The sequence below is a fragment of the Nerophis lumbriciformis genome, linkage group LG33 (assembly GCF_033978685.3).
Source record: "Nerophis lumbriciformis linkage group LG33, RoL_Nlum_v2.1, whole genome shotgun sequence".
Lineage (NCBI taxonomy): Eukaryota > Metazoa > Chordata > Actinopteri > Syngnathiformes > Syngnathidae > Nerophis > Nerophis lumbriciformis.
In genome coordinates, this window is record NC_084580.2 from 23,799,050 (window position 1) to 23,824,479 (window position 25,430).

The 25,430-nt window shown below is 40.5% G+C and overlaps 2 protein-coding genes across 4 annotated transcripts in view; one reads left to right on the plus strand and one right to left on the minus strand.

Annotated features, from left to right (window-relative positions):
* Positions 1 to 25,430, plus strand: part of LOC133575696 (uncharacterized) — a 459,465-nt gene that overhangs the window by 260,223 nt on the left and 173,812 nt on the right. The window lies entirely within an intron of this gene.
* LOC133575735 (major histocompatibility complex class I-related gene protein-like) lies at positions 825 to 20,305 on the minus strand. Its single transcript, XM_061928540.2, has 10 exons — positions 20,180 to 20,305; positions 17,613 to 17,795; positions 11,058 to 11,084; positions 9,672 to 9,938; positions 9,219 to 9,497; positions 7,344 to 7,652; positions 7,142 to 7,240; positions 7,049 to 7,066; positions 2,258 to 2,332; positions 825 to 2,127 (listed from the first exon to the last, which is right to left on the minus strand). The coding sequence occupies exons 1-9, from the start codon at positions 20,301 to 20,303 to the stop codon at positions 2,289 to 2,291; spliced, it is 1,350 nt and encodes a 449-aa protein (XP_061784524.1). The 5' UTR covers positions 20,304 to 20,305; the 3' UTR covers positions 825 to 2,127; positions 2,258 to 2,288.

Below are 25,430 nucleotides of genomic sequence, written 5' to 3' on the forward strand. Positions count from 1 at the left end.
TCCCATGTGAGGTCGCCACAGCACAACAATCATGATGATTCAGCTCAATGTTTACCTTCCCATCCTGACCGGGAATCATACCCACACCCACTGTCACACACAGCAGATGTGTATACCATTCCACTACTAGCATTGTGGTGGATGGTCCGAAGCTTAAACAGCAACAAAAGTGAGTTTAGTACAAAAGGTTTATTTAGCCATAATCAAAAAGTACAGAGTTGGATTGAATTGTCCATGCAGACAGACAAACGTCCTCCGGAGAACTCGAGAATCAAGCAAATCACACATAGCCCTTGTCACTTGGCCATTCTATCGGTTTTCCTCATGCGTCAAGGTCCTGTTGTTTTGAACCAGCTCATTCTGCAAACTCATTGAATCCTTTAGCCATAAACAATCAAAACATTTTGTAGAATGGTCAGACCGACCACTCGTTCAACTATAACCCACATATGGTCCTTTAATGGTTCGGAATGGAAAAGAAAGAAACGAGCAGACATTCTTGACAGACACGAAAAATGGTTCTCAGGTCAGAAATTCCACTACATACCCCCCTTCCAGGGTTCTAGAATCCTGGAAGGGGTTACAGCATCAACAGAAGAACAGGTGAATTATGTTATTTGATTCTCTTAAATTTGCTGTGATTTTCATTAAATATTGTATTTTAATAAAGAGCTCTGTCATTCATTCATTCTGTCGACATTTGACAAAATATTTTTGACTTTTCGGACATGGTAAAGGCTTAAGATCATTTAATACTTGTTTTGCATGACTGCAAGCTACAAGTGTTATCATGTGTGTAATGACAAACCACCTCCAAAACAGGATTGTATTTGACAAGTTTTTACTGAATAAAACACCCAGAATGTACATGAAACATAGTACACGTAAAACACTGAATATCAAGAGAATATGAACAGCCTACCTTGTTTACTTCCCAAATGACATCCTCGCCATCTTTGGCAATCAAGCAAAAATATGACTATGCAAAAAGGAACGGAAAAACAGCAAATTGTTTAAAAAAATATAAATATTTTGCAACGCTTTGTCATAAAAATGTTGTGTCACTGTCCCCCTCCGTCACACTAACTGGTAGGGTTGGCTACCCAACTCAGTGCTTTTGTAGGTAATGACCAAATTCCCTCGGTACTATCAATTCACGTAAAATCAAACGGTGCCATAGTTCCATACCTTTGTTGCATGTGACGTCATGTCTGCTTTCAGACTAAACACGTAAACAATCACTCAAGCAGCACTCAGGCCGGACTCAACCAAACTTCCTCTAAGTCATGTTGCCATTTTCAACACCAACAAAGTGTGCTTCATAAAAAAACACTCAAACGTAAAGTAATGTTACACTCTTTCAAAATGCGCTAGCTTAATGCTAATTTACATAGGATTAGCCATAGACAGGCTACTATTAGCATGGGCGATTTTACATGGCGATTTCAGCACCTTGGAATTTGGTAAAGGAAACTACAACTAAGATTATAGTTAGAATTTTACAGTTCTGTGTAATGAGGACAATACTTACAGTATTGAATCTTTGTAGGGCGCAACCTAACAAATTCCTCTTCCTGAAAAAAGCCACTTTCTAGTTTGACAATAAACCATAAATAGTTATACAGTGCTGCCATCTAATGGTCTTGGAAGTGCAACTGCATTGCAAATGAGACTAATGTCATCAGAAAACAAGATATAACAACCGGACAGCAGTTCTCATAATCATCATTCTTAAATGTTACATAAACAATTAACATTAACATACTAAAGTACTTAAAAATGGTACTATTGTTCCAAAATATTAGTAGAAGTAATGATGACATGTGACACAAGGTGATATTCACTGATAAGCAGCTGTCTATTGGTTTGAAAAGGAAAGAAGAAATCCTTGTCAATGTGATGACACATGAGCCCCAAATGATGACATCACAACTACATGGACACAAAGATCAACATCAACGTGATTGACTGGCAAAATATTGTTGAAAAATGCAGATTTTCTCAGCCATAAAGAGCCAAAGAAGACATGATGGATGAGATGAGGAGCAATTAGTGCATAAATGTCCAAGTGTGATGAGGTCCCTCAGCGATGGAGACATCTCTCTGTGTTCCAGTGCACAAAGCATCCTGGAGAAAGAAGATGACTCAGCAAAGCAGGTGAATCCAAGTGCAGATGTTAGCATGTGGCAGAGTGAACATCATCTTCACACAAAGTCAGAAGAACATTTGGAGGTGCATGAAAAAGAAAAGTCCTCACTGTGTGCCGACTGCTGTGTCTCACTCAGCCTTCAGCCTTCACGTCTCTCTGAGAGCTCGTTACCAGCGTCACCAGCTGTGGGAGCACAAAACGCACCGTGAGCTGCTTACGCTGCTCATGCTAAGCCAACACCTCACTCTGGTGAAGGAAGTCCATCCAGAAGGTGCATCTTCACTCATATCACATCTTTTCAGCTGGCAATTCAATCAGAAGCAGAATTCTGCTCTTCTACTTCCTGACTAGTCTAAGACGAAGTCTCCAAACTGGTTAAAGGCCTACTGAAATGCGATTTTCTTATTTAAACGGGGATAGCAGGTCCATTCTATGTGTCATACTTGATCATTTCGCGATATTGCCATATTTTTGCTGAAAGGATTTAGTAGAGAACATCGACGATAAAGTTTGCAACTTTTGGTCGCTGATAAAAAAGCCTTGCCTGTACCGGAAGTAGCAGACGAGTAGCGTGACGTCACAGGTTGTGGAGCTCCTCACATCTGCACATTGTTTACAATCATGGCCACCAGCAGCGGTTCGCTCCCTGTATGATCAGTGTCAGAGCTTGGTCCGCATTGCCGGCAGTAAGTCGGACCCGTTTCCAGTGAGTGTTGGACTCCGCCAGGGCTGCCCTTTGTCACCGATTCTGTTCATAACTTTTATGGACAGAATTTCTAGGCGCAGTCAGGGCGTTGAGGGTATCTGGTTTGGTGGCTGCAGGATTAGGTCTCCGCTTTTTGCAGATGATGTGGTCCTGATGGCTTCATCTGGCCAAGATCTTCAGCTCTCACTGGATCGGTTCGCAGCCGAGTGTGAAGCGACTGGGATGGGAATCAGCACCTCCAAATCCGAGTCCATGGTTCTCGCCCGGAAAAGGGTGGAGTGCCATCTCCGGGTTGGGGAGGAGATCTTGCCCCAAGTGGAGGAGTTCAAGTACCTCGGAGTCTTGTTCACGAGTGAGGGAAGAGTGGATAGTGAGATCGACAGGCGAATCGGTGCGGCGTCTTCAGTAATGCGGACGCTGTATCGATCCATTGTGGTGAAGAAGGAGCTGAGCCAGAAGGCAAAGCTCTCGATTTACCGGTCGATCTACGTTCCCATCCTCACCTATGGTCATGAGCTTTGGGTTATGACCGAAAGGACAAGATCACGGGTACAAGCGGCCGAAATGAGTTTCCTCCGCCGGGTGGCGGGGCTCTCCCTTAGAGATAGGGTGAGAAGCTCTGCCATCCGGGGGGAGCTCAAAGTAAAGCCGCTGCTCCTCCACATCGAGAGGAGCCAGATGAGGTGGTTCGGGCATCTGGTCAGGATGCCACCGGAACGCCTCCCTCGGGAGGTGTTTCGGGCACGTCCGACCGGTAAGAGGCCACGGGGAAGACCCAGGACACGTTGGGAAGACTATATCTCCCGGCTGGCCTGGGAACGCCTTGGGATCCCCCGGGAGGAGCTGGACGAAGTGGCTGGGGAGAGGGAAGTCTGGGCTTCCCTGCTTAGGCTGCTGCCCCCGCGACCCGACCTCAGATAAGCGGAAGAAGATGGATGGATGGATGGCCACCAACAGCGAGAGCAATTCGGACCGAGAAAGCGACGATTTCCCCATTAATTAGAGCGAGGATGAAAGATTTGTGGATGAGGAAAGTGAGAGTGAAGGACTAGAGGGCAGTGGGAGCGATTCAGATAGGGAAGATGCTGTGAGAGGCGGGTGGGACCTGATATTCAGCTGGGAATGACTAAAACAGTAAATAAACACAAGACATATATATACTCTATTAGCCACAACACAATCAGGCTTATATCTAATATGCCACAAATTAATCCCGCATAACAAACACCTCCCCCCTCCCGTCCATATAACCCGCCAATACAACTCAAACACCTGCACAACATACTCAATCCCACAGCCCAAAGAACCGTTCACCTCCCCAAAGTTCATACAGCACATATATTTCCCCAAAGTCCCCAAAGCTACGTACGTGACATGCACATAGCGGCACGCACGCACGGGCAAGCGATCAAACGTTTGGAAGCCGCAGCTGCATGCGTACTCACGGTACCGCGTCTGCGTATCCAACTCAAGTCCTCCTGGTAAGAGTCTCTGTTGTCCCAGTTCTCCACAGGCCAATGGTAAAGCTTGACTGTCATCTTCCGGGAATGTAAACAATGAAACACCGGCTGTGTTATCCGGCACAACAGTCAGGGGGTGCATTCTACGACGGGGGTGCGTTATGCGGCACAACACCTGCCGCAATACACCGCTTCCCACCTACAGCTTTCTTCTTTGCTGTCTCCATTGTTCATTGAACAAATTGCAAAAGATTCACCAACACAGATGTCCAGAATACTGTGGAATTTTGCGATGAAAACAGACGACTTAATAGCTGGCCACCATGCTGTCCCAAAATGTCCTCTACAATCCGTGACGTCATCATACCGAGACGTTTTCAGCAGGATATTTCACGCAAAATTTAAAATTGCACTTTAGTAAGCTAACCCGGCCGTATTGGCATGTGTTGCAATGTTAAGATTTCATCATTGATATATAAACTATCAGACTGCGTGGTCGGTAGTAGTGGCTTTCAGTAGGCCTTTAAGCTTGGCTTCAAGGCTCATGTGCAAGCAGCCCTCCAGTGTCTTAGTCAGGTAAGTGTCCCATTAGTGCCATGCCTCGGTTTCCTTTCACTTTGCCCATTTCATCTTCTTCTTTTTAGCTGGCTTCTTGGTCTTTATTCTTGAGTCTGTTCTGTGTGAGATGCTAAATAATTGTGTGAATGCTCCAAACATTCACACGTGGTTTTCTACACCAAAATGCATCTATTTATTATTAAACTTCTTCTTCTTGTTAAGATTTTGGCGCATTCTACCTTCCATATTTTTCACCCGAATCAAACCGTTCCAACTTCAAACTGTTCAGCCTATTTGAGAATCGCGGGCTTTCCCTTGACAAATTCCAAAAATTCCCAAAAATTCCCAGATTTCCCAGAATTCCAGGTTTTCCGGGACATTTTTCCCCATTCAAAATGAATTGGCCATTTTTCAAACTTCCACCGTTTCCACATTTTTCTGCCTATTTAAACCATTCCACCTTCAACACATTCCACCTTCCTGGAAATTCAAATTTCCCTTTTTCCAAGTTAAAAACAATTTCAGGATTTTCCAGAATTCCTGGTTTTCCAAAGCCCCATTTCCACCCTTTTGTCTGGTGACTACTTTCACATTTTTCAACGCATTTCAACCATTCTACTGTCAAACATTCCTCTTAATCAAGACAAAAAACTAATTCCAGGAATACTATTTCTCAATTCAACATGTTACTTTTTCAACATTTCTCGACCGATTTGAAAAATTCCAACACCAACCATTTCAACTCATTCAGACCATTCACGTTTTTTACCATTTTCAAAAAAATGCAAATTTCCCCAAAATTCCCTGATACCATTTACTACTTCAACATTTCTTGCCCTACTCAAACAATTCCAACACCAACAAATTCTGCTCATTCAGGACATTCATGCTCCTAATCATTTTCCAAAACATTCCCAATTTTCCAGGAATTTCCCATTGAAATGAATGGGACATTTTTCCAAGTTGCACAATTCCCACATTTTTCAATCTATTCAAATCATTCCAACATTAACACATTTCTCTCATCCTGGACATTCAAACTAACACTTTCCCAAGTTTCAATCCAAATTCCGGTTTTCCTGGAAATTCAAACTCTTCAACATTCTAACCATTCCAACATTCAAACTATTCTTACATTCATACTACATTCTGTCAGCATTTCAGTTCAACTTCAGCATTGGAGCATTCACACACAATTCCTTCAGGAATTGCCTCATTTAGTTACATTTGTATCTCCTCCTCCTACTATTGTGGGGGATTGATAATTAGCATATATTCTGCACATACATGAAGACAGACACGCTAAATGGATTGTGCTCTCTATTTTGCTCATTTCAGAGACTCTGCACACAAATTAAGTAGATGAGGTTTGCACATATTTTAATACACAAACCTTTAGTAGATCAGGCCCTTGATGTTCATTATCATTACGACTCATCAAAAGTTGTCTGTGATACTTTCTATTGCGTGTGCTTACACCAGTATCAATATACTCCTAATGGAGGGAAGCTTTTATTTTCCTGCTAAACTTGTAACACGTGTCTACATCACACCTTAAAACAGGAAGTTTGCAAGTTGACCCTTACAAAGATACCAACAATCCAGGATTTTGGTGGTAAGAGAAACAGAAAGTCAATATTATATTGAATATACCTGACATAAAGGTGTATAACAAAGATGAATATGTAATAAATGATATTTCAATCTTTGTGGGGGTAAACTTACAAAGTGTGTGAGTGATGCTTCACCACTGCTTTGTTTATTGCTTTGCTTTGTCGGGGCGGCATGGCATAGTGGGTAGAGCAACCGTGCCAGAATCCTGAGGGTTGCAGGTTCGCTCCCCGCCTCTTACCATCCAAAATTCGCTGCCGTTGTGTCCTTGGGCGGGGACACTTCACCCTTTGCCCCCGGTGCCACTCACACCGGTGAATTGAATGATGAATGATAGGTGGTGGTCGGAGGGGCCGTTGGCGCAAATTGCAGCCACGCTTCCGTCAGTCTACCCCAGGGCAGCTGTGGCTATGAAAGTAGCTTACCACCACCAGGTGTGAATGATGGGTTCTACATGTAAAGCGACTTTGGGTACTTAGAAAAGCGCTATATAAATCCCAGTTATTATTATTATTATTATTATTATTGTTATGCTTTCCAAGAAAGAGAAGATGTTTTACTTACCAGCTGCATCGTATTCGGCTGAAATGAAAGAGAAAGCAGGTGAAATTCACATCTCATGAATGACAGCAGAGAGGAAACATTTGTGTCCCTCACCTTGTCTGCTTCGGCGACGCTTGATGATGAAGATGATGATGATGATCAAGAGGACCACCACAGCGAGGACCGCCAGCGTGGCAGTGAGGCTCACGTTGCCTGTTGGTATGGTATGATTGATTTGTTTGACAGCTGCTTCATAAGTCCCATGAAGGAACATCAGGTGGTTACATTGACACTATTCAACATGTGTCTTTCTCACCTTCATGGCTTGCGTTGCTCAGGATGCTTCTTCTCTCCAGCTTGGTGACCAGGTCCTCCTCGACGCCAGACAGCTGGAACACACATTCGTACTTGCCCTCCACCTCGGCCGTCACCTCCACTTTCAGCCACACCGACATCTGGAAGGTTCCGTCGGGGTTGGGGAGCAGCTCTCCGTGCTCCACGTCCTCGAAGATCTGCTCGCCGTCTTTCCTCCAAAACAAGTCGGCTCGGTCGGGGTAGAAACCTGTCGCCATGCAGCTGACCGGAGAGGATGGCGTCTTCTGGAGGAGGAACACCTCCGGAAGCTCTGCCCAGGAAGTGACGTGTGGATGGACGATGACGTGGAGAGAAGATGGAGGTAAAGATGGAGTGAATAAAGGTAAAGTTGGAAAGAAAAGGAGACAATTAAGATAAAGAGAGATAAATGGACAAAATGGAGGTAAAGATAGAAAAAAAAGGAGAAAAAGTAGGTAAAGAGAGAGAGAGAAAAGGCGAGAATGAAGGTAACGATGGAGTAAATGAAGGTAAAGACGGAGAGAAAAGGTGAGAATAAAAGGTAAATATGGTGATAAAAGGAAAGAATGGAGGTAAAGATGTAGAGAAAAAGAGAAAATGAAGGGAAAGATGAGAGAAAAGAAGGCAAAGATGCAGAAAAAATGAGAAAATTGAGGTAAAGATGGAGAGAAAAGGAAATAATGAAGGTCAAGATGGAGAAAAGGGGAGAGAACAGAGGTAAAGATGGAGAGAAAGGAGGTAAAGATGGAGAAAAGGGGAGAGAACAGAGGTAAAGATGGAGAGAAAGGAGGTAAAGATAAAGAGAAATGGAGAGAATGGAGGTAAAAATGGAGAGAAAAGGAGAAAATGAAGGGAAAGATGAGAGAAAATGAAGGGAAAGATGAGAGAAAAGAAGGAAAAGATGCAGAAAAAAGGAGAAAATAGAGGTAAAGATGGAGCGAAAAGGAGACAATGAAGGTAAAAATGGAGAAAAAAGGAGAGAATGGAGGTAAAGTTGGAGAAAAAAGAGACAATGAAGGTAAAGATGGAGATAAACGGACACAATGGAGGTAAAGATAGAAAAAAAGGAGAACATGTAGGTAAAAAGAGAGAAAAGGCGAGAATGAAGGTAAAGATGGAGTAAATAAAGGTAAAGACGGAGAGAAAAGGTGAGAATGAAGGTAAAGATGGAGAGAAAGGAGGTAAAGATGGAGAGAATGAAGGTAAAGAGAAATGGAGAGAATGAAGGTAAAGATGGAGAGAAAGGACGTAAAGATGGAGAGAATGGAGGTAAAGATGCAGAGAAAATGTGAGAATAAAAGGTAAAGATGGTGATAAAAGGAGAGAATGGAGGTGAAGATGGAGAGAAAAGGAAGAAATGAAGGGAAAGATGAGATAAAAGAAGGAAAAGATGCAGAAAAAAGGAGAGAATGGATGTAAAGATGGGAAAGAAAGGAGGTAAAGATGGGAGAGAATGAAGGTAAAGATAAAGAGAAAAGGTGAGAATGGAGGTAAAGATGAAGAGAAAAGGAGAGAATGTAGGTAAAGATGGTGATAAAAGGAGAAAATGAAGAGAAAGATGAGAGAAAAGAAGGAAAAGATGCAGGAAAATTGAGGTAAAGATGGAGCGAAAAGGAGAGAATGAAGGTAAAGATGGAGAGAAAAGGAGAGAATGTAGGTAAAGATGAAGAGAAAAGGAGAGAATGGAGGTAAAGATGAAGAGAAAAGGAGAGAATGGAGGTAAAGATGGAGAGAATGGAGGTAAAGATGGAGAGAAAAAGGAGGTGAAGAGAAAAGAGTATAAAGTGTAATGTCAGTAATGTTCCTATAGGGGGAGTGCTAACATGTTAAAAGGTGAAAGTACAAGGTGTGCTTCTACCTGTTCTCATTAGGACCTTCTTCCCATACTCCACATACTTCTTCAAGTAAGAAGGACATTCCTCAGTGTAATAATACTTAAAGTAGTCTAGTCTAAATATGTCTTGGTCCAACTTGAGTTTGGTGGGGAAAGCTTGTTGTTTTGCTGCAGTCCATGTCCATGTTTTCATGTCCAACGATATGAAATCTTCTCCATCATAACTGTACTGCTCCCAACCTTGAACCTCATCAGTCTCATCATTCCATTCACATCCTGACATCCTCTGGAAAGTGTGAACACCTGAGAGACACAAAGTGTTGTAAAGCAGAGTGAAACTAACACACTACATGTCTTTGTTGTAGGTTATTATGGGATGGACAGAGACAAGGTATATCAGTGCAGTAATGTGTGTTTTTAATACAGTATACAAATATCAAATATATTAGAATAGTAGAAAGTTCAACATAAACAAACCTCCAGTTTGGTTGAAAAGCTTCTTGACTTTTTCAATGTTGTCTTTGAAGTCATGTTCATTAACAACATTGATCTCTGTTTGTCTCTGCCAGTAGTTTGGATCCTCTGCTGTGATTTTGTTCATCCAGTCCTGTTTGGATTCTGTTTTCCTGATGTTGTTGTCATAGTAACTAATCTCAACTTCATCAACATAACCAACCTCCACATACTCTGGGAAGTTTGGAACTTGAGAGGATGCAGTGGTGAAATACTTGAGTGAATGAATCACTGAAAGACAAAAGGCAGAAAAACAACATTTGATTGTTTAGTTTCATGTTGAACAATTCCTATTTGAAATGATGTTGTCTTCATTTCAACTTCAAACACTGCTGCTTCTCACAGTAAACAATCACTTCCTGTTCTAAGAGACAATATTTCATATTTATACCTCACTTTAAGACCACACACATGAATAACTTGACTTATTTCCTTCTCCAACTGTAAGTGTCAAATAAATATATGACATTATTGCTAGCAGAGAAGTAAAAGTCGTTTTTCTAGGTGAGGGGAAGTTCAAACTAGTGATGTCACTGCCAAAGCATGGAAATATAGCAGCGCCTTATGGGATGTTTACAATGGAATACAACAACAATATTACAATACTCTTCATTTAAATATTAGGACTTTTCCCAGTAAAAAAGCATTTAAGAAACATGTAAAGTCACTTTTTAGACTTAAGAGTTCATCTTTCATGTTATCAGTTTGAGAACTTTTTTTTTTCTCTTTCCCTTTTTCCTTTCTTTTATTGTAACTGGATCTGTGTACTATTATTTTATTTTATTATTTGGAGAATTTTTTATTTTTATTTTATTTTATTTGTAACTGGATCTGTGTATTATTATTTTATTTTGTACTTTTGAAAAGAACCCCAGGAAGACTAGCCTGGCGTTTGTGCGTCGACTAATGGGGATCCTCAATAAACAAACAAACAATAATCCATTCATCCATTTTCCTACCGCTTGTCCCTTTGGGGGTCAATTATATCCATTATTTCAGAATAATTCCCAAAAATAGAGTAATTTTTGTGTACATTAAATGATTCTGATCTACATCTCATCTTATAACTGATACTACTGATTGTTTCCTGGATTAATTATTGTTATTTTCCTATTTAAAAGTGAAACCGGAAATGCTAGAGTAAAAAGTTTGATGTAGTTTCCTGTTAAAGTGAGACAACTTGAACAAGTTTGACTCATGAAAAGTTTGAGCAACAAATGAAGATGCAAACTATTGACTGATTGATGTTGGTGAAAAGAGAAGAGCGTCAATAATAATGAGAAGAAGTATTTAGGATGAAATGAGCATGTAGGAATGAGGTGTATAAAGTTGTCAAGAAAGTGGACTTACCAGGCGTCACGCTGTGTGTTTGTACAACTAGGAGAAAGAAGAAAAGCAAGTTCATCATTAAATGTCACAAGTGCACAAGTCAATAAAAAAGTTTCTAGTTTTAATCCTCAGAGAAAAACAAGGCGACGACAACTTGCTTGACGAGTAAACATGAAATGACGCCAAGGCGGAAACGAGCTTTTATATCAAATCGGGAAATCACGTGACTTGACAGAAGTTTCTGGAGGAGGAGACAAATATTTGACAGCCACGCAGTTCCTCCACTGCAGCTAACACATGAATATTAACAAAATAAAAGTCATATTACAAGAATAAAAGTGAATCTAGCGAGGGTGACGTCATGTTTTTGAAGCAGCTTTATTATAATACACACACAAACTTTATAGGAACAATACACAACAAACAAGATGAACATTTTACATAAGTCATATTGTAGCGTCTAAGCGTTTAAAACACTCTTTTCAAAACACAAAAAACGTTTTTATTTGTTATTGTTTGTATTTTTGTAATAATTGAACATACATACACAATGCACACACACATCAAGGCACTTTCAACACAATACGATTCAATATTTTACAGCAAGTTAAACAATTACATAGGAATATAAAAGACATCAAATTAAATACAATGCTCATTCCAACCAGACTTTGAAAAATAAGACACAATACAAATGAGATTAAAATAAAAATACATATATAAGTAAATAAAATAAATAAAAAAACTGGGCTTGTTTAAAACAACTTTAATTTATCCAATAAAGATATTAATTTTAGGCTGATTGTACTTTTTACCATTTTCCAAGATTTAATTAATATTTTTATGTAGGAAATTGGGTTTCACTTTAAGAAAGCGACTTTTGCGTATGAAAAATCTAGCTCGCACGAGCTGGGTTGCATATGACGTCAAGGATCCTGGCTGGAACTTTGTCTTCTGTACCGCAGGGGCGTCACTAGCTTTTAAGGACAGGGGGGGCTTACCCCCCAGGAGATGCACAGGATGCGAGCGAACGTTACGCGCAAGCACAAAAATTCACAAACGGCAAACAAGGACTTAGAAATTATTCATTGTTATTATTATTATTTTTAAAAATTGCACGAGACTAAATGAAATGCTCCCCGGGACGATGGCTTTTAACCATTTGTTTTATTTTTATTTTTATGTATTTATTCATTTTACATTTTATATTAAATGTCTTGTTTTTTCCTCCCTCTGAAAATCCTATGAAATGTTTAACAAGCCATCCTATAATAATACAACAGCTATTAATGTAACAATACAATAAAACAAATATATTTAATGATGTTTTTTTCATTATTTTAACAATAGGCTAATGTATATTACTTTATATGGATTCTACAAGAAACACAAAACTTAAAAACTAAATTATTTACAATTGCACACACAAGGTTTTGTGCAGCTTCGCTCATTGTAAAGGAAGATAATGTGCTTCGTACACCTGCAGGACCGCAAGCAAGGTCGCAGAGAAAATGCGGACTGGAATTTGAGTGATGTGGGCATTTACTATATGAACAAGTGGAATGGATTGGATACCGACGCACTAAAGGGGCTCTCTACCTTACGCTACGAAGTGAGGGGAAACTGGGTGAATAATAACAGGTTATATGATTATTTATTTAAACTCATATTCGGGCCACTTTATAATGACTATGCCGGCATGTATTTGTAAAAAAAAACAAAAAACACCAAATTATTTAAGGGGCCTTAAGAATATTTTAGGGGGGCTTGAGCCCCCCTAAAATATGCCTAACAACGCCAATGCTGTACCGTAAGCCGATAATCAATCAATCAATCAATAAATCTCTCTCTCTTGTTGGGACTTAAACTTTAAAAATGATACCAAATATATATTTGAATGACTCACTCATTTTTTAATCATCACATCAAGGATTGTTTGTTACATTTGTTTACCTTCATAAATCATGTGCTGTGTGTTGATAATTGACAATATCCGAATGCAGCTGAGATAGGCTCCAGCACCCCCCGCGACCCCAAAAGGGACAAGCGGTAGAAAATGGATGGATGGAAATGAAGAGAAACATTTTAATTGTTTCATCTTTTATATAGGCATAGGCATTTCAAGAAATACAATATTAATAACTGTATATGTATATGTCAATAATAATGTAAGATGAGGGTGTCTTATTGATGTACTCTTCTCTTATTATAAACAGGAGGCTGCAACAACACACAGCAATTCCACTCAATCTAGGCCAAGCTGGCATTGAACCCAGCAAAACTGGAAATGCCACAGCACAAGACAACACTAAGATCCTCCCTATGACGGAGGACTCGGAGGACAACATTCCAGATGCCTTTGACGTGGTTCCAAGAGTTCTTGTCCAGCATGACTATGCCAACTGAACACCACCTCAGAACTGTCCCTTACCGGACAACCGTGTCGCATACATTGGTGGCTGGGTGGTAAGAAACATTCTCACCAGGCTAACGTGTCACACATGTGGATTTGTCTTAGTTACAGAAGCTCTACCGACTGACTACACACAGTCATACCACTTATTAAAATTAGAGATGTCCGATAAAGCCTTTTTTGCCGATATCGTCCAACTTTTAACTACCGATACGGATATATACAGTCGTGGAATTAACACATTATTATGCCTACCGTATTTCCTTGAATTAGCGCACCGGCGGTAATTCATTTAAAACCTCTTCTCACCTCTTCTTACCAAAGGCATGCGGTAAATTTAGGCATGCGCTTATAAATTTGAGTGTGATGTAAAGATAATCATGACATCGCTTAATGCCGCAATGGTAACGGGGGTGTATAATATAGCCCGGAAGAGTTAGGGATGCATGGGATTCTGGGTATTTGTTCTGTTGTGTTTATGTTGTGTTACGGTGCGGATGTTCTCCCGAAATGTGTTTGTCATTCTTTTTTGGTGTGGGTTCACAGTGTGGCGCATATTTGTAACAGTGTTAAAGTTGTTTTATACGGCCACCCTCAGTGTGACCTGTATGGCTGTTGACTAAGTATGCCTTGCAGTCACTTGTGTGTGTCTGCAGAAGCCTCATGTAACATGTGACTGGGCTGTTTATACAGGTTGTAGAGAGTGCTAAAGACAGTGCCATCACGGCACGCCCTTATTATTATGGTTGTTATGGTGAAGATCAGCAGACATACAATAGAATAGTCACTCTGAAATACGGGAGTCTCCCGGAAAAATCAGGAGGGTAAACTCGCAGGCCACGTGTCTGCTTTATACATAGCACAAAGCAAAAAAAAACTTTATATGCAGTCTTATTTCATTTTTAATTTCAAAAGAATTTTGTGGCTCCCATTGTTTTCTTGATTTTGTGAAACGGGTCAAAATGGCTCTTTGAGTGGTAAAGGTTGCCGACCCCTGATCTAGTACAAATACGTTTATCTAATACAGGAATAAAAGTCCATACGATACATCGTGATTGGCGATAAAACGCAAACTCAACAGCCTCGTTCTATTGGCTACGGCCATACACCGGTGTTTGGGTAATCACGGCACCGGGATAGTCTCTGATTGGTCAATCAATCACAGCACCGCTGCTTGGCTCCTCCTCCTCTAATGTTACACACTGTATTCCTTTATCGTGCGGTGAAAGAGATATCGTATAATCAAGAATTATCGGGAATTAACTGAGCTACCCTTGGCATACTGTATGTAAAAATGCATGAAAAACAAATTGAAAATAAAACATGCTACTTTAATTCTTGACTACGATTGTAACAACAAACATTATCAATCAAGGTAAACAACATCCGTGAGGCCAGAGAGAAAATATCATTTGAACTTGAACAAACTGAAAATGTTCCTGTCGGCATTACTGACAGAGGCTTCCCCCACTGCACCTTGATGGACATCTACTACGGTACTTGTACTACATCCTGTGGAGATCCATCAGTTGTTAAGACCTCTTCATCTTCAGCGTCGTCCATTTCTCCGTCACCTTGTCCGACATGTACATCCAAAACTACAGCACCGTCGTTTGAAATAAATTCGTCTGTGTCCGCTTGCTCATCACTCTCATCAGTTTCTACGACTATGTCTTGGTCGTCATCTGTGTCATCTTGTCTCAGGAGCTGATTGAGGAGGCCATGTATATCACCCTGATTCTCTACCAGTGCCTTGCTCTTCTCTGACAACTCTTCGCAAGCGTCATGTATAATGCCCCCTGCTTTCAGCACTCCTATTTCACCATCCTGTGATTCATCTGGGCTTGTTATCCCGCAAACCCGGAAAGATTTCTGGATCATTTCTTGACCAAGCCCTTGCCAAGCAGCTTTCACCCACTTAAAGGCCTACTGAAATGCGATTTTCTTTTTTAAACGGGAATAGCAGGTCCATTCTATGTGTCATACTTGAACATTTCGCGATATTCCCATATTTTTGCTGAAAGGATTTAGTAGAGAACATCGGCGATAAAGTTCGCAACTTTTGGTCGCTGATAAAAAAGCCTTGCCTGTACCGGAAGTAGCAGACGAGTAGCGTGATGTCACAGGTTATGGAGCTCCTCACATCTGCACATTGTTTACAATCATGGCCACCAGCAGCGAGAGCGATTCGGACCGAGAAAGCGAAGATTTCCCCATTAATTTAAACGAGGATGAAAGATTTGTGGATGAGGAAAGTGAGAGTGAAGGACTAGAGGGCAGTGGGAGCGATTCAGATAGGGAAGATGCTGTGAGAGGCGGGTGGGACCTGATATTCAGCTGGGAATGACTAAAACAGTAAATAAACACAACACATATATATACTCTATTAGCCACAACACAACCAGGCTTATATTTAATATGCCACAAATTAATCCCGCATAACAAACACCTCCCCCCTCCCGTCCATATAACCCGCCAATACAACTCAAACACCTGCACAACACACTCAATCCCACAACCAAAAGTACCGTTCACCTCCCCAAAGTTCATACAGCACATATATTTCCCCAAAGTCCCCAAAGTTACGTACGTGACATGCACATAGCGGCACGCACGTACGGGCAAGCGATCAAATGTTTGGAAGCCACAGCTGCATGCGTACTCACGGTACCGCGTCTGCCCATCCAACTCAAAGTCCTCCTGGTAAGAGTCTCTGTTGTCCCAGTTCTCCACAGGCCAATGGTAAAGCTTGACTGTCATCTTCCGGTAATGTAAACAATGAAACACCGGCTGTGTTATCCGGCACAACAGTCAGGGGGTGCATTCTACGGCGGGGGTGCGTTATCCGGCACAACACACAATACACCGCTTCCCACCTACAGCTTTCTTCTTTGCTGTCTCCATTGTTCATTGAACAAATTACAAAAGATTCACCAACACAGATGTCTAGAATACTGTGGAATTTTGTGATGAAAACAGACGACTTAATAGCTGGCCACCATGCTGTACCAAAATGTCCTCTACAATCTGTGACATCACGCGCAGGGGTCATCATACCGAGACGTTTTCAGCAGGATATTTCGCGCGAAATTTAAAATTGCACTTTAGTAAGCAAACCGTATTGGCATGTGTTGCAATGTTAAGATTTCATCATTGATATATAAACTATCAGACTGCGTGGTCGGTAGTAGTGGGTTTCAGTAGGCCTTTAACCATCAGGACTTGTGTTGGTGGTTTCATGTTACCCCCCTTAGTGTATTATTTTGGTCCGTCACTCATCCATTCCTCATGCATAGCTCTGTACGCTGTCTTGAAAGGCATATTTTTTAAAAGATGTAATATTTACGTAGTTTTGCTCATAAGCGCATTCATTTAAAAAATGCATCACGCTTGTTTTTGTTTTTTTAACATCACTGAATATTACACACTGCAGACTTCTTGAGAGCCAACAAACATAATAAAACATCACTTACTGTACAAGGTCTGCTGTCACTATGATGGAGACTGATAGAATGTTGTTATATTCCTGTTTAGATGAAGAATGTTTCATAATCGTCGCACGGAATAGGGGAGTGAAGCCAAGTGTCTTTTCGGGTCTAAATTGGCTGTCAAAGGGTACCAACTTGTCAGAGTACGTCCTCATCCTTCTGCTATCCAGGTGAGAGGTACGATTCTGGAATAATCTTTCACCAGCACCGAGGCGAGGAAGAAGCTCACCAGCCGGAGATGTCAACATAGACACACAAGCTATAAATAGTTTGTCTGCGTTAGCACTTATAATAACAATATCACTAATACTTGCTTGCTATTCAAGCCACAAAATGCAAATGGAGTATTGTTGCCGCTTTTTGGATGGTTATAGAGGACCTCCCATTGGCTCCATTGCAAGTGGACTTTTATTTACATTTATGAGTTAGAATGTGATTTAAAAAAATATACATATCCATCGTCATGTCTTTTATAATGATTGTGAACGATAGAAAAAATTCCCCCAAAAAGTGCAGTTCCCCTCTAAATTCCAGTGATTAGATTCAAGACTTTAAGTCTATGAGCATGAAGTGATGAAGCCTACTTGGATGAGAGGACAAACGTCTTCTAAGACAAAGTGAACAGTCCAGTTGTGATGGATTGAATGCCCTGAGAATAAAATGATATGTGCTTACTTGGACTGTGATGAAGCTGTGAGGACTCAGGTGGTTTGTCTTCATGCTCTTCAGTCTTCACAGAGACAACAGTCAGTGGAAACTTGCTGACATCATCCTCCTCCTGCCCTAGAAGACACTCTCCCTCCTGAGTGATCCACACTTCCTCCTCTTCCTCTTTCATGTGAGGGGGCTGCTGGACGTCTGTTGGGTAAATAAATAAATAAGATTAAGAGAGAATAGAAATAGTTTTGGACTGACACTCTTAACACAGTGAGAATATTTGTGTGTTGTGTTTAAAATGTGTAGCAAAACAACCAATAAAAATACGAGAAATACTTCTTTTTGTCCCAGCCACTAAAATGTATTAAAAAGTGAGTACGAAAATGGACTTGGAAATTTGATGGGGGGCAATTTGAAAAGTGTTTTACAAATATGAAGCAGCATTGATTGAGGCATTCTTAACTTTACACTCACTGATGTAAAGTGTGTAAATATTTTATTGTGTATACGGTCTATGACACCTAAACGTTATCTCTAAACTCAACCACAATCTTGTAATGACATAGTCATTACCATAACTTCAATATCATGGAAATAAAAAATCTAATTCCAAAATCACTTAAATAGTATGTTTTTGTCATCATGCAAAATACTTTTTTGTGGTCATTTTGTTGGCTGGGCCAAAAGGAACTTTTACCAAAACATGTTTTACTAAGTGGTGTTTTATGGAGTATCTCCATCAACAATTCCTCTTTAGGAATTGGAGACCATCTACAACACGCTGAAGGAAAGTCAATCACCTTTATGATCTTCTAATAAATCAAGTGTTGACTACTTTAATTATTGAAAATAAATGTTTACTTTAATTAGATTTGATTACAGTATAAAATGTATTTGGTGAGTGTGTGAGTTTTGTGTAAACATGTTGATACAGGTTTACATCTTCTTGGGGACTGGAACACAGATATGTCCTGAAAGGATGCACCCATTTTTTAAAACCTTCACTAAGCTGTGCCACCAACATTGCCTCACTTAACTCATTAAACAAACTACCAGGGTGAGTGAGTCCTTTTAAACCTTCATAGACCTCGTTGTTACTTCTGACCAGTCTAAGATCACCACAAGTGGAACTACTGTATGGGGCTTAAGTGATCATTCCATCATTTTCTATACCCGCAAAGAACATAGAACCGAGGCTGACGGCCACAAAACAAGCAAAGCTACAATCCTCAAGACCTAGACTAGCAAGGCTTTCAATGACAAACTGGCAAATTAAGACCCACGCTGGTACTTGCAAGTACACAGGTCTTTGGGTCAATTCCTAACCTCAGAAAAGTAGATAACTTCACAGTCAAAGTGGGTGACAATATTATAACAAACAAAAATGAGATTACCTATCTTGGCTGCATCGTAGAGACTAATCTCTCCAATGAAAAAATGACTACAAAGGTATTCAAAGAATCAACCGACGAATTATGTTCTTACTAGTGTTGTCCTGATACCAACTTTTGGTACCAAAATGTATTTCGATACTTTTCGATACCACAAAAAAGTGCATTATTGGCTTTATTTTAACAAAAAATCTTAGGGTACATTAAACATATGTTTATTATTGCAAGTTTTTCCTTAAATAAAATAATGAACATACTAGACAACTTGTCTTTTAGTAGTAAGTAAACAAACAAAAGCTCCTAAAATAGTCTGTTGACTTATGCAGTTACATATTGTGTCATTTATATTCTATTATTTTGTCAAAATTATTAAATGACAAGTGGTAGACAATGGATTATTAATCTACTTGTTCATTTACTGTTAACATTTGCTTATTTTCTGTTTTAACATGTTCTATCTACACTTCTGTTAAAATGTAATAATCACTAATTCTTCTGTTGTTTGATACTTTACATTAGTTTTGGATTAAATCAGAAATTTGGGTATCAATCTGATATCATACACCATTCCATTAAAATACCCATGCAGCTGACTAGATACTTCCAAAATGTTAAATATATTGACCATTATAACACCAGAGGTAGTTGTACGAATCACATTCAACCCAGATTTCACTCCAAAAAAGGTTCTAATTTGTTTGCCTGCTATACCACCAACATGTGGAACTCTGTATCAATAGCCATAAAGGAGTGTAAATCCCTTACTTCCTTCAAAGTTGCTTTGAAAAGACATTACAGGTTGTGGCTACTCGTAACTGGGAATATAATTATATATTTATTTATTTTCTTGCCGTATATTTGTATTTTAAATGCTACGTTCTACATAGTACTGTGTTCTGTGTGAGTGAACAAATATTTCAAGTGAAACCATGTCAGGCTTTCTTGTAGCAGTGAATGTGTACCGTGATGAAAGTGTACCCTTTCCTATGCAAACTTCTCATAAGTCCTTCAATCAATCAATCACACATTGTTACAAACTGAGAGGAACATCAACCTCAAACTGTCTCGTTTCATGAAGAATCTAAATGAAAGCATTGCATCATCCCCACAAGACAAAGCATCTTCCTATTGAAGAAAAGTGTTACTAATGAAATATAAAGTTAGTAAAGATGTGAGAGTAAGAAGTCAACAAACCTGTTCTGTGTAACACAACTTGATGTTTCTTGAAAACAGCGTCCAGTAGTTGATGTTGTCGCTCCTTCTCCTCTTTTGTTGGACAAAGTTCCTCCTCATACTTTGCTATCGTTCTTTCGCACATTTTCCCACAATCACAACACTTTACACTCACGTTTGATCTCTACTTAGCGATGTGTTGATAACGTCCGCGTCTCTTTGTAAGCAGCTAACAAGCTAAGCTAACTAGCAAGCTAAGCTAACTAGCACAAGACTTGATAAAGTGCGCTCAGACTAATGTATCCGGATACAAACAATGACTAACAATGTTTCATCTACTACACGACATATATGCGTACATGTATGCACTAAATACAAATAGAGCCAATCAATCAATCAATCTTTATTTATATAGCCCTAAATCACAAGTGTCTCAAAGGGCTGCACAAGCCACAACGACATCCTCGGTACAAAGCCCACATACGGGCAAGGAAAAACTCACCCCAGTGGGACGTCGATGTGAATGACTATGAGAAACCTTGGAGAGCACCGCATATGTGGGTAACCCCCCCCCCTCTAGGGGAGACCGAAAGCAATGGATGTCGAGTGGGTCTGACATAATATTGTGAGAGTCCAGTCCATAGTGGATCCAACATAATAGTAAGAGTCCAGTCCATAGTGGGGCCAGCAGGACACCATCCCGAGCGGAGACGGGTCAGCAGCGCAGAGATGTTCCCAGCCGATGCACAGGCGAGCGGTCCACCCCGGGTCCCGACTCTGGACAGCCAGCACTTCATCCATGGCCACTGGACCTGTGCCCCCCCCCCCCTCAAGGAAAAGGGGAGCAGAGGAGAAAAGAAAAGAAACGGCAGATCAACTGGTCTAACAGGGGGGCTATTTAAAGGCTAGAGTATACAAATGAGTTTTAAGATGGGACTTAAATGCTTCTACTGAGGTAGCATCTCTAATTGTTACCGGGAGGGGATTCCATAGTACTGGAGCCCCAATAGAAAACGCTCTATAGCCCGCAGACTTTTTTTGGGCTCTGGGAATCACTAATAAGCCGGAGTTCTTTGAACGCAGATTTCTATCTGGGACATATGGTACAATGCAATCGACAAGATAGGACGGAGCTAGACCGTGTAGTATTTTATACGTAAGTAGTAACACCTTAAAGTCACATCTTAAGTGCACAGGAAGCCAGTGCAGGTGAGCCAGTATAGGCGTAATATGATCAAACTTTCTTGTTCTTGTCAAAAGTCTAGCAGCCGCATTTTGTACCAACTGTAATTTTTTAATGCTAGACATAGGGAGACCCGAAAATAATACGTTACAGTAGTCGAGACGAGACGTAACGAACACATGAATAATGATCTCAGCGTCGCTAGTGGATAAAATAGAACGAATTTTAGCGATATTACGGAGATGAAAGAAGGCCGTTTTAGTAACACTCTTAATGTGTGATTCAAACGAGAGAGTTGGGTCGAAGATAATACCCAGATTCTTTACTGATTCGCCTTGTGTAATTGTTTGGTTGTCAAATGTTAAGGTGGTATTATTAAATAAATGTCGGTGTTTAGCAGGACCGATAATCAGCATTTCCGTTTTCTTGGCGTTGAGTTGCAAGAAGTTAGCGGACATCCATTGTTTAATTTCATTAAGACACGCCTCCAGCTGACTACAATCCGGCGTGTTGGTCAGCTTTAGGGGCATGTAGAGTTGGCTGTCATCAGCATAACAGTGAAAGCTAACACCGTATTTGCGTATGATGTCGCCTAGCGGCAGCATGTAAATACTAAAGAGTGCAGGGCCAAGAACCGAACCCTGAGGAACTCCGCACGTTACCTTAACATAGTCCGAGGTCACATTATTATGGGAGACGCATTGCATCCTGTCAGTAAGATACGAGTTAAACCACGACAAAGCTAAGTCTGACATACCAATACGTGTTTTGATACGCTCTAATAAAATATTATGATCGACGGTATCGAAAGCAGCGCTAAGATCAAGAAGCAGCAACATAGATGACGCATCAGAATCCATCGTTAGCAGTAGATCATTAGTCATTTTTGCGAGGGCTGTCTCCGTAGAGTGATTTACCCTGAAACCGGATTGAAAAGGTTGTTAGACACTAAGTGTTCATTTAGCTGCTGTGCGACAATTTTTTCGAGGATTTTCGAAATAAAGGGAAGGTGGGACACCGGTCGGTAGTTTACCATGAGGTCAGGATCAAGGTTAGGTCTTTTGAGCAGAGGATGAATAACCGCTTTCTTGAATGCTAGGGGAACAGTGCCAGAGGAAAGTGATAAGTTTATAATATTTAGCACTGATGGACCTAATAATACAAAAAGCTCCTTGATAAGTTTCCCAGGAAGTGGGTCAAGTAAACATGTTGTTTGTTTTATCCCACTTACATGCTGTAATAGTTCCTCTAATGTTATTTCATCAAAAAGAGAGAGACTATTTTGTATTGCAGTATCCGTCGTAGATACAGTTGTATCTGTGTTCATAGAACCCAGTTGTAGCTGGGATGCGTTATCTTTAATCTCCTTTCTAATTAGTTCAATTTTCTTATTAAATAAATTCATAAAGTCATCTGCCGAGTGGGTGGAGCTATTGGGAGGAGTCCCTTGTTGGGTTAGCGATGCTACTGTACTAAACAAAAATTTAGGGTCGTTTTTGTTGAGGCGGATGAGATTTGAGTAATATTTAGCTTTAGCTAAGGTAAGCATGCGTTTATACGATATTAAACTATCACTCCATGCTTGATGGAAAACCTCAAGCTTGGTCGCGCGCCATTTGCGTTCCAACTTTCTACATGATAATTTATGAGCTCTGGTTTCCTCTGTAAACCATGGGGTGCGCCTTTTAGGGGCCCTTTTTTGTTTTAGCGGTGCTATACTATCAATGGTTTTGCGCAGGGCATTGTCAAAGTTGTTAGTGAGGTTATCAATAGAGCCGACATAATTTGGGAATGGTGCCATTACCGAAGGCAGTAGGTCAGCAAGAGTCATCGTTGTGGCGGCATTAATGTTGCGGCTGCTATAGCAGTTATTATTATTATTAGTTTGTTGACAATGAGTCAGAACTTCGAATTTTATAAGGTAATGATCGGACATTACTTTAGTATACGGGAGTACCATAATTTTGGAGGTGGTGACACCCCTGACCAGCACTAGATCTATCGTATTGCCGTTGCGATGCGTAGGTTCATTTATTATTTGTGTAAGACCACAGCTATCAATTATAGTCTGGAGCGCCACGCACTGAGGGTCCGATGGGTTATTCATATGGATATTAAAGTCCCCCATTATGATTATATTGTCTGCTTGCGTCACTAGATCAGCAACGAACTCTGAGAATTCATTAATAAAGTCCGAGTAGGGCCCTGGGGGGCGGTAGATAACAGCCATATCGAGAGGCAGCGGTGCGACAGACCTCATAGTAAGCACCTCAAATGATTTGTATTTATTATTTAGGTTAGGGGTAAGGTTAAAGTTTTCATTGTATATTAGTGCGACCCCCCCCACCCCTTTTAAGGGGACGGGCAATATGCGCATTCGTATAGTTAGGAGGAGATGCCTCATTTAGCGCAAAAAATTCGTCTGGTTTGAGCCAGGTTTCGCTAAGACCAATGACGTTAAGATTGTTGTCTCTAATGACCTCATTAACTAATAACGTTTTGGGAGACAATGATCTTATGTTTAAAAAGCCCATATTATAAGTATTGGGCTGTTTTGACGAGTTTTTGTTTAAATTATCCGTAGTAGAAATATTAATAATGTTGCGTTTATTATACGTAGTGCACTTTAAATAGTTTCGACCATATCTAGGAATTGATACGACGGGAATTTTCAGATTGTTTACTTGATGCTGCGATCGACTGAACGCATCATGATTTGCCACCTCAGTAGAATGCATATCTACCCCGAACACATTCACAACAGAAAACACATTATGTGAGTTGTGTGTTATTCTAAGAAAATTGCTATGCGTACAGGAATTATCCAGCCTGGTGCTGGCTAGTTCTAGCTTAACTGACTCCTCACCCGGACTAGCAGGCTCTGTAATTGCCTGTGACCGGGCTTGCTCTAGTGTAGTTAGTCAAATGTGACTTAAACAGTAGTCTATATTCTTAGACAGGATGATGGCGCCTTCCTGGTTAGGGTGAAGGCCGTCCCTCATCAGCAAGCCTGGTTTGCCCCAGAAAGAGGGCCAATTATCAATAAACGTTAGTCCCTGTTGTCTACAGAAGCTAGCCAGCCACTTGTTAAGCGAGACTAATCTGCTATATCTCTCATCATTGCCTAGAGAAACAATAATGGCCAGTGGCCACGTTTAGGCCTTCTCTGTCAAACGCCATTTTGCTTTTGACTCCTTCGTCTTCTTTGGATGGACCAGTTGAGGATTCAGTGGTCTCGTTCTCGCGAGACTCTCAATTGCCGGTCAAAGGTCGAGAGGGATAAACAAACCTAGAAAATGTCTTCTTTATTACCGAGTGGTGTTGATTTGGAAGCGAATGTCGACTTTTAATATTTTATGCGATGGAGTGTTGACTCATTGAAAGCCCATTTGTGTCGTTGTAGATTCAAGGCATTCGGAAATAAAAAACATATATTACTGCCAGGACTTTTGCTGCGTGGGAAATGGGAGTCCAAGCCAAGAAAAGCGAACAAGAGGTGAAGGAGGAAAAGGCTGAGGACTACCAAAACACTTTGTTAGTAAAAGACACTGTTAACTTTTTGCCAGACCCTCTCTTTATTTATGACAGTTGGGTAGGAGAAAAGGATGGCATGAAGCTCTGGCTGCCTACCATGTACTTTGATATAGGCATGTACCTTGGTGTTACACACATGTACTTTGATATAGGCATGTACCTTGGTGTTACACACATGCACTTTGATATAGGCATGTACCTTGGTGTTACACACATGTACTTTGATATAGGCATGTACCTTGGTGTTACACACATGCACTTTGATATAGGCATGTACCTTGGTGTTACACACATGTACTTTGATATAGGCATGCACCTTGGTGTTACACACAAGTATTATTTATTTGTTTACTTACTATGGTATATTAATTATGTATTCACTGTCCTGTTGCAGAGAACAAGGAACTGGGATATATTTGCAATGATATGAAAATAAGTAGGATTGAATAAGCTCTGCTTCTTCCTACTCCTTTTCGGACGTGCTGTCATGAAACAACTGGAAATATGTGATGCATTACATGTGTCGTATGCATGTTCCACATAAACTGAACTGAA